The sequence below is a fragment of the Lynx canadensis genome, chromosome B1 (assembly GCF_007474595.2).
Source record: "Lynx canadensis isolate LIC74 chromosome B1, mLynCan4.pri.v2, whole genome shotgun sequence".
NCBI classification, from domain to species: Eukaryota; Metazoa; Chordata; class Mammalia; order Carnivora; family Felidae; genus Lynx; species Lynx canadensis.
In genome coordinates, this window is record NC_044306.2 from 136,464,553 (window position 1) to 136,483,709 (window position 19,157).

Genomic DNA, 19,157 nt, shown 5'->3' on the forward strand with positions numbered 1-19,157 from the left:
TAGGCCTGGGTCTTCCGACTGGGCTCCCCCTGAAACCTACGAAGTCTAAGACCAGGCCCTGCACACAGGACCCTCTGTTGGCGGCCACACCCAGCTATCCAAATACCACCTCCATGGCTCAACACAACACAGACCCCAAGAGTGCATCTCTGAAGTCTTCTAATGTCTTTTTTTTAGTCCATTCTTTAGTCCAAGACTTTCAAGTTTTGGTCAAGTAAAAAAAAACTGTAAATAGTAACATTTTCATGTTAGGTACAGGTCACAATATACTGGTGAGGAACAGGGTGGCAGAAGGCCAGCTTGGGGGCTCAGTTCCCATTCTAACACTTGCAGTGAAATTGGGCTATCTCTCAGCATTTGAGTTTCCTCACATGTAAATTTTGTAGGATGATACCTGCCCGCAGAGAATTGTTGTAAGAATTAAATTGGGTAACGTATATATAGGACACGTAGTGCCTGACATATATGTCCTCGATATAGTGTGTTAACGTGGAAATATGAACGTAAAAGGAATGCGCTGAAACATCTCTAAAAGCCCAAATCAAGCCACTGGCAGGTTGTTAATCTTTAGTTAGATCCACAACAGGCAGAATGTTAAGTGTGGGAAGAGGCCCTAGAAATCACTGCCCCAAACCCTCATTTAACCCGAAAGGAAAGGGATTCAGAGAGGTGTTTGCTGGTCCTAAAGCTATGCTGGTGTTGAGTTTCATTCTCAGCCTAAGCTCTGGACTCCCAGGCCAATGCTCTTTACAAACCATTCCCAGTTTCCTTTTTTTTTTTTTTTTTTCCCTGAGGGGTGGGAGTGGTGACTGCCATGAAAATGTACTTAAGATTTTTTTTTCCCCTATTATCCATGCATAATCATGTCGTACTTTATTGAGGGAAAGACGTAAGCTGCATCCCGGAGCAGAGGACAGTTATTTCAAGACAAACAACTTGTGTGTTGACTAACTTGCCCTCAAGCACAACTTCAAATTCCAAACAAAAGCTATCCCTTAAGTGCTACTTCTACTCATAAAAGGAAGCCACTCCTTTGCAGCCTCATTAGAGAGAAATAAACCCTGGAACCAAGGCCAACCTGAGGAGTCTTTGGTGTAAAACTAAGGATCACAGTCTGGCTCTGCAGGCTGATTCTGCGCAAAAGGAAGGAACCGATCTACTTGAGCAATGCTGTCAAGTGTGCGTCTGGCTCAAATTTGGATCCGCCCACGTAGATGTATTTTGCCTTCTCCAAAGGTGGCTTTTGTGTTCCTGCTGATACCTCTGCCGCTGGGCCTTGAGGATGATTCAAAAATGTCATGACCACCCTCTTCAAGAACTTTCTAGTCCTAAACAAGAGGCTCGCCTTCATGGAGGTGTAACTCAGTTTCCAGCAAGTCTGTTCCACTTCGTGCTGTTTCTAATTCAGTAGGAATGACACTCGCCACATTTGTTTTCTTAGCTCTGCAATCGTCACTGTCATACCATTCTGTTATTTTATCATCTCATCCTTGATAGGAATTGAGTTCATACTCTTCTGGTTCTATAGAATGCAAAGCCTTACCGGAAAATTCTCTTCTGCTATGATTGTTTTCCCTCCAGGCTGGGTTTTGGTCATCTGCAAATGTTGTTGCCTGCTTGCCTGCCTGCCTTTGTTCTGTAGAGGTGTCAACACCACTGAATTTCATCTTCCTTGTTCTAAAATTTTTTTTAATGTTTATTTAGTTTTGAAAGGGAGAGAGCCAAGGAGGGGCAGAGAGCAAGGGAGACACAGAATCCGAAGCAGGCTCCAGGCTCCGAGCTGTCAGCACAGAGCCCAACGTGAGATCATGACCTGAGCCGAAGTCAGATGCTTAACCGACTGAGCCACCCAGGCACCCCTCATCTTCCTTGTTTTAAATATGGACACTGCCTCCCAGGCTTAAATTTGCTGAGATACAGTGTGAGTGAATTCCTTTTAAGGACGGGCTGCTTCTGCCTTTGCTGGCCCCTGTGATTCTCAGCTGGACTGCTGGCATCCTGCTTGCTTGAATCCAGCGGGGCTCCCGCCCCCGCACTCGCTCTGCTCTGCCTGCGCATCTGTGCCCAGACTTGAACTTCTGCCTGTGAGGATCCTAACCCAATTGTGCTCCTCTTCCTCCCTCAGCCACTTTGGTCTTCTGATGTCACCTTGTAAGGGAGGCCTTTTCTGACCAAACTACAGTATCTCAATTTGCCAGCCCCTGATTTTTCCATCTCCACCCTCCTCTGCTTTGTCCTTCCCTGTAGCATCTACCACAGTGAGACGGGCCAGATGCTATGTGGTGCCTCCCCAGGGAAGCGTAAGCTACACAGAGGCTGAGATGGGCATCCGTGTTGGTCACAGTTGTGCCTGGCAGAGCAGCTGCTCAGTGAATCTGCTGAGTGAAAGAATTAGGGGCAGCCCACCCCCATCTTTACTAATCTTGAACTTACCGATTTTAACTTTTTTTCTTTTATCTTCTATATTTATTTATTTTGGGGGAGAGCGCAAGTGAGGAAGGGGCAGAGGGAAGGGGCGGAGAGAGGGGGACAGAGGATCCGAAGTGGGCTCTGAGCTGTCAGCACAGAGCCTGATGTGGGGCTCGAACTCATGAACCACAAGATCAGAGCCAAAGTCGGTCGCTCAACTGACTGAACCACCCAGGTGCACCCCAATTTTTAACTTTTATTTTTATTGTAGGAAGGCGTCTCTTTTTTTTTTTAAGTTTATGTATTTTTGAGAGAGAGACAGTGTGAGCAGGAGAGGGACAGAGAGAGAGAATATCCCAAACAGGCTCTGCGCTCTCAGCACAGAGCCCAACGCAGGGCTGGAACTCCTGACACTGCCAGATTATGACCTGAGCCAAAACCAAGAGTAAGATGCTTAACCAACTGAGTCACCAGGCACCCCTTAGGAAGACTTCTTAACCTGAGATCTACCCTGTTAACAAATGTTGAAGTGTACAATACCATCTGGTTAGCTGTCGACCCAGCGTTGAACAGCAGACCCCTAGACTTGATCATCCTGCCCAACTAAAGCTTTGTGCCTTTTGAACAACATCTCCCTCTTACCTTCACCCCAGCCCCTGGCAGACACCCTTCTACTCTCTACTTATCCATGAGTTTGAATACTTTGGAGACCCCATGTGAGGAGAATCAGACAGTGTCTGTCCTTCTGTGACTGGCTTATTGCACTTAGCATAATGTTGTGGGTATTCAGCCTTAACAGAATCTGCTTTTGTCCAAGTCTTCAATTTTTCATGTGTTGAATTCATCACGTGCCTGAACACTTATGTTTCAAACTCTCACTGGGGTTTGACCTTAAACATTCCAAGTTCCTTAACTCTTGAGGACACCTTTGACCAAAGCACCCTTTCCCCACAGGGAGAGCCAGCTGCCCACCAGCCCATGGTAGAAGCCTTAGGATCTCTGCAGCAACACCCGAGAAGAGAGCCTGCCCTCTTTCTCCTAGTCTCGCCTAACTGGGGAGGTTTAAATATTCCAGCACTGCCCCACCCCTCAGAGCTGCCCATCAGACAATTCAGGGAGGTGGCACAACCTGCTGAGGGGGTCTCATTATGGAATGAACTGGCAGTCCTTCCCTGACCCTCCCAAGGCCCAGAATTAGCCCCCCTACAGATCCCATCATTACAGATTCCTAAATCAGATTTTTAATTTTTTTATTTTCTAATGCTTTTTATTTATTTATTTTTTATATTTGAGAGAGAGAGAGAGAGAGTGTGTGTGAGCAGGGGAGGGGCAGAGAGAGGGAGACAGAATCCGAAGCAGGCTCCAGGCTCTAAGCTGTCGGTACAGAGCCCAATGCGGGGTTTGACCTCGTGAGCAGTGAGATCATGACCTGAGCCAAAGTCGGACGCTTAACCAACTGAGCCACTCAGGCTCCTAAAATCAGATTTTTAAACCATTTTATTGAGCTATAATTAACATAGTGTAAAATTCATCCATTTAAAGTGTACAACTTGGGGCTCCTGGCTGGCTGTGTCGGTGGAGCATGCAACTCAATCTCGGGGTTTGGGGTTTGAGACCCATGTTGGGTAAAGAGATTACTTAAAAATAAAATCTAAAAAAATAAAGTGTACAACTCAATGGGTTTCATTATGTTTACAGAGTTGTGCAGCTATCACCACAATCTGATTTTATCACCCAAAAAGAAACCTCATACCATTAGCAGTCACTTCCCACCCTCCCTGTCCTGGGCCCCAGCTACCAGGAATCTACTTCCTGTCTACAGATTTGCCTATTCTGGACATTGTGTATAATGCAGTCATACAATATGTGGTTTTTCGTGACTGTCTTCATTTAACATATGTTTGAGATTCATCCGCATTGTAGCATGTATCAGAACTTTGTTCCTTTTTATTGGCAAGTAGTTTAGTTCATTGCATGGGTATTTTATAATCTATCCACTTACCACTTGATGGGCATTTGGGTTGTTTCCACTTTTTCACTATTTGTGAATAGCACTGCTATAAACATTAGTGTTTTTGTGTAGACGGGCATTTGATGTCTTTTGGAATTGCTGGATCATATGGCACCTCTATGCGTAACATCTGGAGGAACTGCCAAACTTTCTCCAAAACGCTTCACCATTTTACATTCCCGCCAGCAGTGTATCCAATCGGTTTTTACTCTCAGGGAGCAGCAACCAACCTGCACTCCCCCTTCTTGTCACATGTAGGCCCTCATTAGAATGTCTCTTTGATTTAGAGACAGACCACCTTCTAGTATACCTTCCAAGAAGGTATCTGGTAAGAAAGTAGGTGGCGGTGACAGCCTGCACTAGCAGCCTGTGAATGCACTCGTCTCAGCTCCTGCTTGGGTTTTCCTGCCACCTCTCCTCCTCATTCCCTCCCCAGCTCCAGCCAGGTGAGGGGCCTCTCTCACGTAGACCACAATCTCAGCACCTTCCACAGTGTCTCCCCAGGTAACCTGCACAATCTTCGGAGGGCAGATGGTACATCTGAAGGCTCTCATTTAGAACCTTCTATGAAGTTCTTTTGGCACTGGTTTTATTATTTTTTTCTAAAGTTTATTTTCAGAGAGTGAGAAAGCACACCTGCATGAGTAGGGGAGGAGCAGAGAGAAAGAGAGAGAGAATCCCAAACAGGCTTCACGCTGTCAGCACAGAGCCTGACGTGGGGCTCGATCTCACAAACCTTGAGATCATAACCCGAGCCAAAATCAAGAGTTGGACACTTAACCAACTGAGCCACCCAGGTGCCCCTATTTTTATTTAATTTTTGTTAATGTTTATTTTTTGAGAGAGAGAAAGCATACAAGTAGAGAAGGGGCAGAGAGAGAAGGAGACACAGAATCCAAAGTAGGCTCCAGGTTCTGAGCTGTTATCATGGAGCCCAATATGGGGCTCAAACTCACAGACCGTGAGATCATGACCTGAGCCGAAGTCGGACGCTTAACCGACTGAGCCACTGAGGTGCCCCTATTTTTATATTTTTAATATGAATGTGTATGTACACTTGGCCACTGATTCTCAGCTGAGGATGTTATATTTGGATCAAGACCTATCTCTTCTCTTCCTTCTACAAAATAGAATTTCCAGCTATGGCTAAGGGAGAGACTGGCATAGCCTCTCCCCAGAAAGGATCTATAAAGCTTGACAAAAATTGATTATTCCACTTCTCTGGAAATCAAAGAAAGATATACAACAATATGAGTGGCATTTATGCTTGAAAAACTGCTGCACAGTGGGAGTTTATGCAGTTCTTTCCTCAGGCTACTCCCATTCCCCTGCCAGCTTAGTTGACGTGGAGGTTTGGTCAGAGCAGCAGGTTTGGCAGGACAGAACTATGAGGATCCCAGCTGTCAAAGAGGACTCACTAGATTTGAAACAGTGTATGAAGCCTGAGAGCAGTAAAGTTGTCAGTGGAAGTGACAATCTCAGCAAAGAGTGAGTGGGGTGAGCTAATGGCCCCATAAGCCTGGAATTGTGTGGTTGAACCAAGCACATTCTTGGATGAGACTATGCACATGCACACCAAGACTTGGAGAAGGTCTGGGTGATCCACATCTTCCTGGCTGAACTTGACACTGCTCACAGGATCCTCAGCAGACAAAACTAATTGAATAGCATCAAAATTAAAAGGCATCAAACTTCAAAACATACCGTTAGGACAGTCAAGCCATGCACTTAACAACTGTCAAACTACGTGAGGCAAAAACTAAGTGCCTTCATCTATTTCTCCTTGAAGTCCTATGATAGTAGAAAACTTCGACTTGCCACTATCAGAAATGGACAGATTTAGCAGGCAGAAAATCAGTAAGGTGGATATCAGTCAGCTGGATATAATTGACATCTATAGACTGTTTCACCCAACAACAGCAGAACACACATGCTTCTCAGGCTCACATGGAACATTCACCAAAACAAACCATACTCTGGGTCATAAAATACATCTTAACGATTTTAAGAGACTAGAAATCATGCAATGCTCTCTGGCCACTAAGGAATTATACTATAAATCGATAACAATAAAGTCCCAAAATACATGGAGATTAAACACCACACTTCTCAAAAACATATCAGCCAAAGAAGAAATGTCAAGAGAAATCTAAAAATATTTTGAGCTAACTGAAAATGAAAACACAACTTATCAAAATTTGTGAGATGCAGTGAAAGCAGTGCTTAGGAGGAAATTTATATCATTGAATGTATATATTAGAAAAAAATACCAAATTTCGATTAAGGGTCTACCTTAGGAAATAGAAAAGGAAGAGCAAGTTAAATACCACATAAGCAGAAGGACAAAAAAAATAAGATTTAGATCAGAAATCAGTGTAATTAAAAAAATCAATACAGATTTTATACAGATCATCACAGAAAATCAATGAAACCAAAAGCTGATTCTTTGAAAACATCAATAAAATCAGTATAAGCCAGGCTACTCACAGAGAGAAAAAGAGGGAGATTACTAATATTGGAAAAGAAAGAACATCACTACAGATCCCATGGAAATGAATAATAAAGGAACACTATGAAAAACTCTTGTCCACAAATCTGATAACCTAGATGAAACGGACCAATTCCATGAAAGATATAATTTGCCAAAGCAAATTGCTAAACTTTGACTATTAAAGAAATTGAATTAATAATTGATAACCTTCCAAAACAGAAAGCACCAGGTTTAGATGCATTCACTGGTGAATTCTATGAAACATTTAAGAAATAAATCCTATCAGTTCTCTACAATCTTTTTTGGAGATCAGATGCAGATACTTCCTACTCATTCTATGAGGCCAGCATTCCCCTAATGCCAAATCCAGACGAAAACATTACAAGAAAACTACAGACCATTATCTGTCATGAATACAGATGCTAAAATTCTCAAAAAACATATTAGCAAATCAAATCGAACAATGTATAAAAAGAATTATGCACCATAACTAAGTGGGACTTATTCCAAGTATGCAGCATTAGCCTGGTTCCAATTTGAAAATCAATTAATATAAGCCATCACCTCAACCAGCTAAAAAAGGGGTGCCTGGGTGGCTCAGTCAGTTAAGTGTCTGGCCTTTTTTTATTATTAGAGAATGTGCAAGCAGGGGTAGGGGAAGAGAGAGAGAGAGAGAGAGAGAGAGAGAGAGAGAGAGAGAATCTTAAGCAGGTTCCATCCTCAGCATGAACCCTTACATGGGGCTCGATCCCATGACCCTGGGATCATGACCTGAGTCGAAATCAGGAGTAGGATACTCAATTGACTGAGCCACCCAGGTGCCCCAACCATCTGACTCTTGATCTCAGCTCAGGTCTTGATCTCAGTGTCATGAGTTCAAGTCCCACATTAGGCTCCACTCTAGGTGTGGAGCCTGCTTTAAAATAAGACAAAGGCAACAAAATTCTTAAATAATATCAAAATGCAAAAATACAACTTGACAAAATCTGACACTCATTCATGATAAAATCTACCAATAAATAGGAATAGAGGAGAACACCATCAACTTGGTAAAGACAATCTATAAAAAACCTATTGGGGCACCTAGATGGCTCAATTAAGCATCCAGCCCTTAATTTTGGCTCACGTCATGACTCATCATTTGTGAGATCAAGTCCCATATCAGGCTCCATGCTTGCAGCACAAAGTCTGCTTGGGATTCTCTCTCTCCATCTCTCAAAATAAATACATAAAATTTTTTAAAAACTTAAAAAAAAAAAACCAAAACCTACAATTAACATCATACCCAATGGTGAGAAACTCAGAGGTTTACCACTAAGATCAGTTACAAGACAAGGATGTCCCCCCACTTACCACTCCTTTTCAAAATCATACTAGAAGTTCCAGCTCATGCAATAAAACAAAAAGAAATAAAAATATACAGTTTGAGAAGAAAGGCATGAAACTGTCTTTGTTGGTAGATGACATAATTAATTGTATGTAGAAAGTAAAAAAAAAAAAAAAAAATCAACCAAAAAACCTGAAACTAAGAAGTATAGAAAGGTTGCAGGATATAAGGATAATATACACAAGCCAATCATTTTCCTATATACCAGCAATGAATGAGTGGAACTTAAAACCACAATGCTATTTACATTAGCATCCCCGAAAATGAAATACTTACATATAAATCTAACAATATATATACAAGATCTCTATGAAGAAAGGTATAAAATTCTGAGACATAAAATCAAGGAACTAAATAAATGTAGAGCTATTCCATGTTCGTGGATAGGAAGAGTCAATACTGTCAGAATAATCAGTTCTTCCCAATTTGATCTATAGATTCAGTGCAATCCTAATTAAAATCCCAACAGATTGTTTGTGTATATCAATAAACTGATTCTAGAGTTTATATGGAGAGGCAAAAGACCCAGAATAGCCGACACAATATTGTAGGAGAACAAAGTTGGAAGATTGACACTACCCAGTCTGAAGACTTACTTAAGGTAAGTGATAAGTCACAAGCTTACATATAGTAAGCTGTAAATAAGACTTAGCTACAATAATCAAGACAGTGTGGTATTGGCAAAAGAATAAGCCTACAGATCAATGGAACAGAACACGGAACACAGAGGTAGAAGCACATAAATATAGTCAATCGATTTTGACAAAGGAGCAGAAGTTATACAATGGAGCAAAGACAAAAAGGGTGCTGGAAGAGTACCTGGATGGGTCAGTCGGTTAAGCATCCAACTCTTGGTTTTGGCTCAGGACATGATCTCACAGTTTTGTGAGTTCGAGCCCTGTGTCAGGCTCTGCGCTGACAGTGCAGAGTCTGCTTGGGATTCTCTCTCCCTCTCTCTCTCTCTGCTCCTCCCCCACTTGCACTGCCCCTGTTTCTCTCAAAATAAACTTTAAGAAGGTGCTGGAACAACCAAACATCCACATGTAAAGAAAAAAAAAAAAAAAAAGGTAGACACAGATGTGACACCTTTTACAAAAATTACCTCAATGCCTCATAAACCTAAATGTAAAATGCAAAACTATAAATCTAGAATATAACAGAAAACCTAGAAGATAACATCTAAGTTGTTGTGACATCATAGTAACTACATCATAGCAGCTACAGAATAGCCACATACCACATGGTAACCACATCATAGTTACAACATCAAAGAAGAAGTTACAACATGAAAGAAGGAATTGATTAGCTGGACTTAATTAAATTTAAATTTTCTGTCCTGCAAAAGATAATGTCAAGAAAATGAGAAGATAAGCCACAGACTGGTGGAAAATATTTGCAAAAGACACATGTGATAAAGGACTGTCGTCCAAAATATGTAAGAATTCTTAACAGTAAGGAAATAATCCCATTAGAAGAAAAATGGATCAAAGACCTTAATGGGCATCTCACCAGAGAAGATGTACAGACGACAAGCATATGAAAAGATGCTGTTCTGCCACGGGTCCTGCTGCTTGTGTGGTCACCGCGTGCAGATCTGGGACCTCCTTGGTGAAGCAGTAGCTGAGAAGACTCCCGCACTCACCATGGCTAACAAGAAGCCCATGGATTCTTCATCTTTCAGATTTCAGCAGATGAAAATAGCTGTATGCTCTTTTATCATATGGAATGAGAAAACTGTGGGTTTCTGAAGCAAGTTGTGCTGGTGCTACTTTAAAAGGGTTTGTTGATGAGGCAGATCAGATTCCGATTGGATGGGCAGCCAATCAATGAAAGACACACCCGCACAGTTGGGGATGAAGGATGAAGATACAAATGATGTGTCCCAGTGGCAGAAAGGCCATGTCTACCAAAAAGTGAACCTGCTATTTCACTCCGGAACTCTGTTCCTCCAGACCAAGAAGACATTCTCAGTTAGAAAACTGCAGTTTGGTTCTACCACATTCTGACTACTACAGGATAATTTTCTCTATTCTTTCATTTTCCTCTTCTCCATTCCTTTATTGTACATAAAGTAACTATATGTGCATAAGCATATTGCATTTTTTTAACTAAATGGCCAGTGATATGTTTTGATCAATATTAGATAGAAATGGGATGGGGAAAAATACGGATTCTATGGAAATACTTCTTTTCTCCGTTAGTGGCATGCTCATTCAGATCGTACCTTTATGTCCCACTAAGTTATTTTGCTCTCACTGTTTAACCAAAAAAGAACAACAGAAAAATACTTGCTCACTTTGCTCAATTGGAGAACTTAATGTTTCTTATTTCCCATTGTAAAACCAAGGTCAATTTTATAACTGTTTTTGTACATAGCTGTTGCATGTAGGGCAGTCTGTCTTTAAATAGGGATAAATTTAAAAGAAACGTATCCTAAGTCGTTTTCCCTTCAAGTCAAATGTCTTGTTGTTTAAATAAACTTCTTGTTAAAAAAAAAAAAAAAGATGCTCCGCATCATACATCATTAGAAAATTCAAATCAAAACACTTCCATGACTATTAGAATGCCTAAACTCTAGAATATCAACAAAACCAAATGCTGGCATGGAGGTGAAACCATGGGAATTCTTATTCGCTGCTGGTAAGAATGCAAAATGGTGCAACCACTTTGGAAGACGGCTTAGTAGTTTCTTACAAAACTGAACATACTCTTACCATGTGATCCACCAACTATAATTCTTGGTAAATTTTACCCAAGGGAGGTGAAAAATTATGTTCACCCAAAAACCTGACGTTACAGCACACTGATGTTTACAGCAGCTTTATTCATAACTGCCAAAACTCGGAAGCAACCAAGAAGTCCTTCAGTAGGTGAATGGACAAACCGCGGTATATCCAGACAATGGACTATCATTCAGCACTGATAAAGGAGCTATGAAACCATGAAAAGAAGGAGGAAGCTTAAATGCATATTACTAAGTGAAAGAAGCCCATCTGAAAAGGCTACATACTGTACGATTCCAACTATATTCCAGCTAGAGGACATTCTGGGAAAGGCAAAACTATGATTCCTGAAAAGATTGGGGATTAGGGGTGTGGGGAGGAATGAACGAGAAGCACAGAGGATTTTTAGGACAGTGAAAATACTCTGTATAATACCATAATGGTGGGTATATATCATCATACATTTTTCCAAATCCAAAGAATGTACATCACCCAAAATGAGCCCTGGTGTAAACTGTGTACTTGGGTGACTATGATCTGTCAGTCCAAGTTTAATCAGTTGTAACAAATGCACCACTCTGGTTGGGATGTAAATAATAGGAACGCCATGAATCTGGTGGTAGCTGGAATGGGGGTGGGGAGCGGGGAGTGGAGCTAAGGGTTAATGGGAAATATCTGTAACTTCCCCTCAACTTTACTTTAAACTGCTTTTTAAAAAAAGTCTTAATGAAAAAAGAAAGAAACCAAAAAGACAAAAAAAACAGCAGCCTGGGAGAGAATAATTGCAAGTCATGAATTTGAGAAGGGGTTTGCTATCCAGGACATAGAATGTTCTCTTACAACTCAAGAAGAAGAAAAACGATCCCATGTAAAAATGGGCAAAGATACGAATGGACATTTCATCAGGGAAGATCTACAAGTGGCAAATAAGCGCATGAAAAGATGCTCAGCACCATTAGCCATTTGGGAAATGCAGCTGAAGTCACCGTGAGACACCTCTATATCCCAGTGAGAATGGCCACCGTTAAAAGGACACCGGTGCTGTTTTGGTGGGGCTGTAGAGAAATTGGAACCCTCGTATGCTGCATGCAGGAATGTAAGAGTGTACAGCCACTTTAGACGGCTTGGGCATTTCTTTAAAAGTTAAACATGAACATCATATGACCCTGCAATTCCACCTTTAGAAATCTGAGAGAAATGAAGACATAACCAAAGACATGTCCACATTCATAGCAACATTTTTCATAACCAAAAATTGGAGCTAACCCAAATGCCACTAGTAAGTAGGTCAGCAAAATACTGTATTCCTAAAAAGGAATGAAGTACTGATACATACATTATGCCAGACGCAAAACACTACCTACTGTATGATTCCATGTGGATGACATGTCCAGAAAAGGCAAATTTATAGACACACAAAGCAGAGTAGTGGTTGCCTAAGACTGGGGGTTGGAGTGGGGATTAGCTGCAAATGGGCACCAGGGAACTTTGTTGAGTGATGGAAATCGTCTCAAACTGGATGTGGTGATGGTTGTACAATGCTATGGTACATAAACTATACGTTGATAAAGCTGTTGAAAAAGCAAAAGCAAATGCAATTGCTGGCAATTCAGTTGTGTGTCTTACCTATACTAGCTGAAGCCTTTGGGTTCCTTTTCTTCACAAGTTTTTTGAGGTTAAAACTGATCAAAAATATACTTAGTAGAGTACTCAAAGACGTTCTCCAAACTTACCGCTCTTTTAGGTCCTGTCTGAAGTTTGACACTGCAGTTTTTATTCAAAAGCCACCTGGACCCATCAGACTCAAGCAGGATGCCCAGTGGAAAGAAGGGTAAGAGCTTATGCCCCCAAACCGTACTGTTGTGCTGTAAGTTTGACAGAGCGCAGTTTGAGATTTCATTCTCTAAGAGGACACCGTTGGGTGGACCATCCCTCAGTAATTTTCTCTATCTGAACAAGGCTTTTGTTTTACAACCACATGTCCTTTGTACACAATTAGAGAACCAAGCTGTATTTTCTCAGCTCCTTTTAGAAACTCACTTTGCCATTTTCTAACATTCCATTCATCAACGCTGAGTCTCTATGTGATCTAATGATTCAAGAATGTTCTCCCCTTTTCCACAGGAAAAGGAAGACAATGGGATTAAGGCAGGACCGGTATCTGATTTTGGCTCAATTGTCTAGACCTGTCTTTTTATTTGCGGACACAACGTAGAGCATCCCAAATGGAGCCCCTCCTTAAGGCCTGACTTTTAAAGTTTGTAAAGTTTCTGGAACAGGTGGCAAGAACTGGCTGTGGATGGTCTATAGGGCAGACAGATCCTCTGTGGAGGCCAGAATGGTGGTCTCCCATTTCCCCACTCTGGCTTACACATTTGTTATTGCCCCAATCAACATCCGCCTCATATAGTATTTACCTACTTTTGTCACTAGGCAGAGAACTACAGTTCTTGTTCTTGGGGCTGGATGTCTGGGAAACATTCTAGGTTTGCTGAATTAGACAGATGGGCTGCTACCATTCAAGGGACTCTTCATGTTAACACCACCTAAATCGTAAGTGGCCAAATGTGGTTACCTTTTTGGTCAGTTCTACCAAACTGTCTCACTTTGCACTGGATATGGGCAACAGATGAGCAGATAGGAAGAAAGGAAACTAAGGATTACTAATCAGCTCCTCTATGCTGGACAAAATCATGGTACATTCATATGAGTTTTTACTTAACCCTAGAAACTAGGAAAAATGACATCCATCTTAGAGTTATGCAAAATGAGAACTGGGGCAGGTGAGGAGGGGCTATCCAAGAAAGATCAGTAGGAATGTACACATTTGGGTCTTAAGACTCCACACTCAATCATTGTTCAGAAGCTTGAGGGCCTCGAGAGTGCTGGCATGGGAGCCAAACACCGGAAACACAATGGCTGATCAAAACTGATGCTATTGGGGCGCCTGGGTGGCTCAGTCGGTTGGGCATCCGACTTCGGCTCAGAGCATGATCTCGCAGTCCATGAGTTCAAGCCCTGCATCGGGCTCTGTGCTGACAGCTCAGAGCCTGGAGCCTGTTTCAGATTCTGTGTCTCCCTCTCTCTGACCCTCCCCCATTCATGCTCTGTCTCTCTCTGCCTCAAAAATAAACGTAAAAAAAAAAAACAAAAAAACATTAAAAAAAAAAAACTGACACTATTCAGCGTCCATATAGCTTAAATCCGGATCAGAGGTTCACAAAAATAAATGTGTAATTATAAGCTGTGGAAAATATCATAAAAATTCAGTCCTCTATTGAGGACATCATTTTCAACAAACACACGTTCCACCATCACAGAACCACATATCCCAGCCCTGAAGGTGTCACTGTCAATGTTGGTGATGGAATATACCCAGTACACGATGCTTATACATCAGCTGTCACTTTGTAAACACCAGCTGAATGAATGATTCTTCTCTGATGAGAAAATGGCACAACAAAGTTAAAATGTGATTTGTTTCAATTTTATTTTCCTATCTCAGTTTCAGTAAAAGATTCAGAGAACTCATTGACACAAATCATAAGCTATCTCCCACCCATATACAGTATATGTCCAGTTTCTACTTTTTTTTTTTTTCACTGAACAAAGTGATACTTTGTTCAAACCAAAGTACCAAGGGGGGGGGGGGTGGGATATGGGTGTGGTCTTTTTATTCACAGACAGTAAATGTATATGCACCACCACTACGGGAAAAGCACTGAGGAAATATTTGCATCCCACAGGTTAAAAAGTCAAGCAGTTAATACAATTAGAGTACCTCCAAAGATAGCAGATTTGGAACAATTAGCCATTACTGTGAAGGAAGTCCCTAGTCGTCTTTTTCTGCCACCACATTCCTACACTGGAATTTAAGCCCTCTTCATGGTGCAAGTATAAAAATTATCGAAGTCAGGGTTTTATGGCAATCTCTTGCTAAAATATATTCTATTTTAATATACATGCTACAAAAGTACACTAAAAAGGTCAATCTTTAGAGCTCTGTTAAAGAATTTACTTTTTTACACATAGAATAATGTTCACCCACCTCTAAAACCATATTTGAGGGAAGCTATTACTGTGACCCCAAATATTTCTAGCTTAATATTTTGTTTACTGTTAATAGTATTTTGTTTATAATATTGATTTTATAATACGTGTATTCAGTAATGCTCTTATAATTCTGTATCGCAGCGCCTCACCCATCACTTTAAAAAAAAAAAAATGCAGAAGGAACTGTGTGCCTCCAAGCAGTTCTTAATTGGGCAATCACAAATTTTCAAAGTTCCTGTTACAAATTTTTTCATTTTATTTTTTAAACTTTGTTACTCTAAATTCTTTTAGGATCAACATCTGGAGCTTTTAATTAGGCAAATACAAATGAGAGATGCTAAACATGAACTTGTAGGTAGCCTTTGAAAGGAAAAATTCCCTCCTGTAATAACATTCCCAGTACCAGTGCTAGGTTCTTACAGGATAGAGTGAAATGACACTGACTGAGCACCTCCGGGGCAGATGAACTGGCCGCACGCACGCCAAACCAAAAAACCAGACTCTTGGTACGGAGTTTAATTCTATCTACTATAATCGTGTGGTGCACGGGATGAAGCTGCTAGTTATCGATTTACATCCAGGGATCCCAAGCAGATATGTTATCTTTTATCTCAGAGTAGTAGAACGGAAATATAAAATAATTGAAATTTATTTCTGATTTAAACAAAAATAGTACTCTTTTCATTAGCAAAACATTCTTGAAAATATATCTATTTCTCCTCTTTGAACAGTTAGCCAAGGAGCACTAGGCAACTTCTGAAGGTTTAATGCCAACTGTTCAATACAATAAATACGGATATAGAGAGCACACAGCAACAGCAGCTTATTTACATTCACTGATGACAACACATTTCTTATCCAGTTACAGTGTCCAGTCCAACAAAGGAAAGGTTTGGCATTCATGTGCTTTCTGTTCTGAAGATGAGAATCACTTCTGCTTGATTTTCATTCTTGGAAGAAAAAAATAACGAGCTGTTGTCCTCGGATTTGATGACATGATGTGAAAGAGGAACGGAACAAAGATTGGCTGTACCCACAGAGTTCGTCAGGGATTGGGTCTCCAGGCAGATTTCTTCTTCCCGGGTGAGTGTCCGGGGGCTTCACAGGCACCAGCAGGGAGGCACCCAGGACACAAGTGGGCAGACCCTAATCTGGGGAAGGGCTACTCTTGCACCCCCTCTGTGCTTCAGCCTCCACCCCTACTTGCCACCCTCTATATCGATGGTATGTGCCTGAGGCTGCAAAACTGATGGAAATCAGTTTAGAGGGAAATGAGGAAAAGCAGAGAATTCGACCAAGAGGTGGCCTGTTGTCACGCATCACTGTCTTATGCTGCCTCCTGAGCTCCTGTCATCTGTGGAGGATGCGTACATGATGTTCTTCATAGCACAATTCTCCTTTGTTTTTCTTGAAAATTTTTTGCAAGGTCATGTTTTTCCAAACAATTTTATCAGGAGTAGAGTTTGAGGTCTGCTCTTTTTGAACCTACCGAAAAGTGGAATGTTTTTCCCTGGCAAATGATTACTTCTTTGAAAAGCAGACAAGCTTCTTTTTTTTTTTTTGGATCCAACTTAGCCCTTCAGAAGCAACTTCAGACTAAGAGGAGGAAGTACAGGAGAACTAACTTCCTGTTGTGCCTTACATAAAACATTTTGTTAAAATTAAGAGCAGCTCCAAGTACAAAAGTAAATATTTGTGCAAAGGGCACAATGCCAGATGCAATCTTAAGACATCCTCAATTTTTACTCTTTTTCTGTCTGACTCTTTAAAACACAAAGTCTTTTACGTTATGAAATCTAGGCAAGTCAGGGGAAGGAAGTTTACATCAGAAAATACTCTTTAGAAAAAAGTACAGGATCTTTTGCTGATCACTTGTTACTCATTTCATAACTTAGCTCAAGGGTTGGTTAAATATTCACAGTAATTTTAGAGAAGGAACATTCATGTCTTTAAAACTTCAATCCATTGCATTTTCAACCAGTTTTCTGTACAATTACAAAATTTCATCTGTCAGTGCTTTTCTGTAGAATTCCTTATTGTCAGTCCTTCCCATTCCGGACCCAGCTATAACTTCAAGGTGGGCTGCAGAATTCCTTTCTCAATTAGATGAGTCTTGAGGGTTTTGTAAATATTTAACTGCTGTTCCGGCTGAAGCACCAACAGCTGCTGTAGCACTTTGCTGGGATTGGGACCCCTGAGGACAAAGCGGAGAAGACCAAGTTCAGGCTATTTTAAGAGAGCTCAAGGAGGCATATACCCCCAACTGAAAATAAATCATGCACTTAAGCGCAGAGTGACAATCTTTACTTGACCAAGCTCACTTTCGTGCCCAAGGTTAGTGGAAAAGGGAGGAAAAAAACCCAGAAACATTCTGCACTGAGAGGCATACAGTCTAGATTTGGGAAGAACGCACCAACACAAAACCCAGGAACGACACTAGGCAGTTTAGGGGATCCAAATCTAAGTTCTACAAAACTTCTCAAAAGGGCAACCTGACTGAAAGGTGAGAACAGCTAACAAGTCCTGAGACTGGACAAGACACAAAAACTATCAAAATTCCTGGTGGATGAAGATAAGCCAAAAGAGGACATGAAAATATACTTTACATTTTTCAGCCTCAGGGGCGCCTGGGTGGCTAAACTGGTTAAGGGTCAGACCTCAGCTCAGGTCATGATCTCACGGTTCATGAGTTCGAGTCCCATCGGGCTCTGTGCTGACAGCTCAGAGCCTGGAGCCTGCTTCAGATTCTGCGTCTCCTTCTCTCTGCCCCACCCCCACTCACACTCTGTTCACTGTTTATCAAAAATAAACAAACATTTAAAAAAATTTTTTTTAAATTTAGCTTCAAAGAAACTTCAAGAAATGCCCCTGGGGAATTATGAATGTTCAAGAGACAGGGCACAAAGGTGCTGGCCCAGCACAAAAGCCCCAACCCAGGATTTGCAGTAGATGCCACAGCCTTTGTTCCAAAGAAAGTCTTAGGTGAGCCCCAATATAAAAAACAAAAGTGAGCCTTTTCTAGTTGAAAAAAGGAGGTGGACAGCCTGCCCCCCTCACCCCCACCCCCAGCAGTCCCTGTGGTGACGAGATAAGCCTGGCTGGAACTGAAGCAATACCAAGGCAGCCCGTGATGCCCTCACCCTTCTCTCCAGGGGACATCCCAAGGGCAGCGTAGGGCCTCTCCTCAAGCAGCAACCTCAGCAATCCTCGGGTTGGCTCCTCCAGCATCCCCACTCCAGCCCTTCTCTTCCTGCCCTTCGCACTCTCAGTCAGAAAAGGTTCTAAACAGGACTCCTACCCTCTCCCTGCTGTGACACTTTTGCAGTCAGGGGATTGTAACTTCCCCACCCCTTAGACGCTAGAACTCAACCTGTTTATACCTGTGTGATCTTCTCAAGTGTCATTCTCTCAAATTCGGAATGAACTGATTCAGAATTTAATGTGTATGTATTGTTCTTTGCAATTTCTACAGTCTATTTGAATCAGTAAAGGAGAGTATGGTTTACTTTTTGTAAAGAGAGATTAGTAAAATCCAATGGGAAAAAGCAAGACATAAATGATATATGGAGAATGGCACCAAATTCTGAGAAATACTGTAAATCATAAATTTAGTTATCCGTGTAAGGACTATCAGTTCAAATGGAATTATAGGAAATAGGAAACCCAGCAGCAAAGAAATGTCTGCTATGCAGGGATAACACAACAAAAATCTTTGATTAAAAAAACTGCACGATGTCATAGATCAGCCATCCCATGGGTTACCTTCATGCACGTGGCTCAACTCGTTTGCCAAAAGTGTGGCCATATGTCTCTCACAGCCACTGTCCACTCAAGTCAGGGCACAGCTTGTCTTACATCTCTTCAAAAGATTCAGCAACTTCATAACAAACCCAGAGTAGGGACCCACAGAGAAAAGGAAGGGTATTCTAGCAAGTTCAGCTAAATGCAAAATTATGTCAGCAGGTGCTCCCAGCTAGATGCATCCTGGCACTTGCCCTGTATTTCTAATAGTCTAAATATTTGCTTTCAAATGGTAGACAACATGGCTCAGCATGACTCTTCTCTATGGAGAGAATAGCAGGT

The 19,157-nt window shown here is 41.5% G+C and overlaps 1 protein-coding gene and 1 long non-coding RNA gene across 2 annotated transcripts in view; one reads left to right on the forward strand and one right to left on the reverse strand.

Moving 5' to 3' along the window:
- The first annotated feature begins 1,788 nt into the window (after positions 1-1,788).
- On the forward strand, positions 1,789-16,624 carry LOC115512465. Its single transcript, XR_003968396.1, has 3 exons — positions 1,789-1,921; positions 12,766-12,852; positions 15,937-16,624. It is a non-coding gene; the product is annotated as an uncharacterized LOC115512465 (long non-coding RNA).
- Positions 16,624-19,157, reverse strand: part of CDS1 (CDP-diacylglycerol synthase 1) — a 70,257-nt gene continuing 67,723 nt past the window's right edge. Inside the window, exon 13 of the mRNA XM_030313524.1 lies at positions 16,624-17,268. Coding sequence (XP_030169384.1) covers positions 17,139-17,268 — 130 coding nt within the window. The 3' untranslated portion in view covers positions 16,624-17,138. The remainder of the gene's footprint in view (positions 17,269-19,157) is intronic.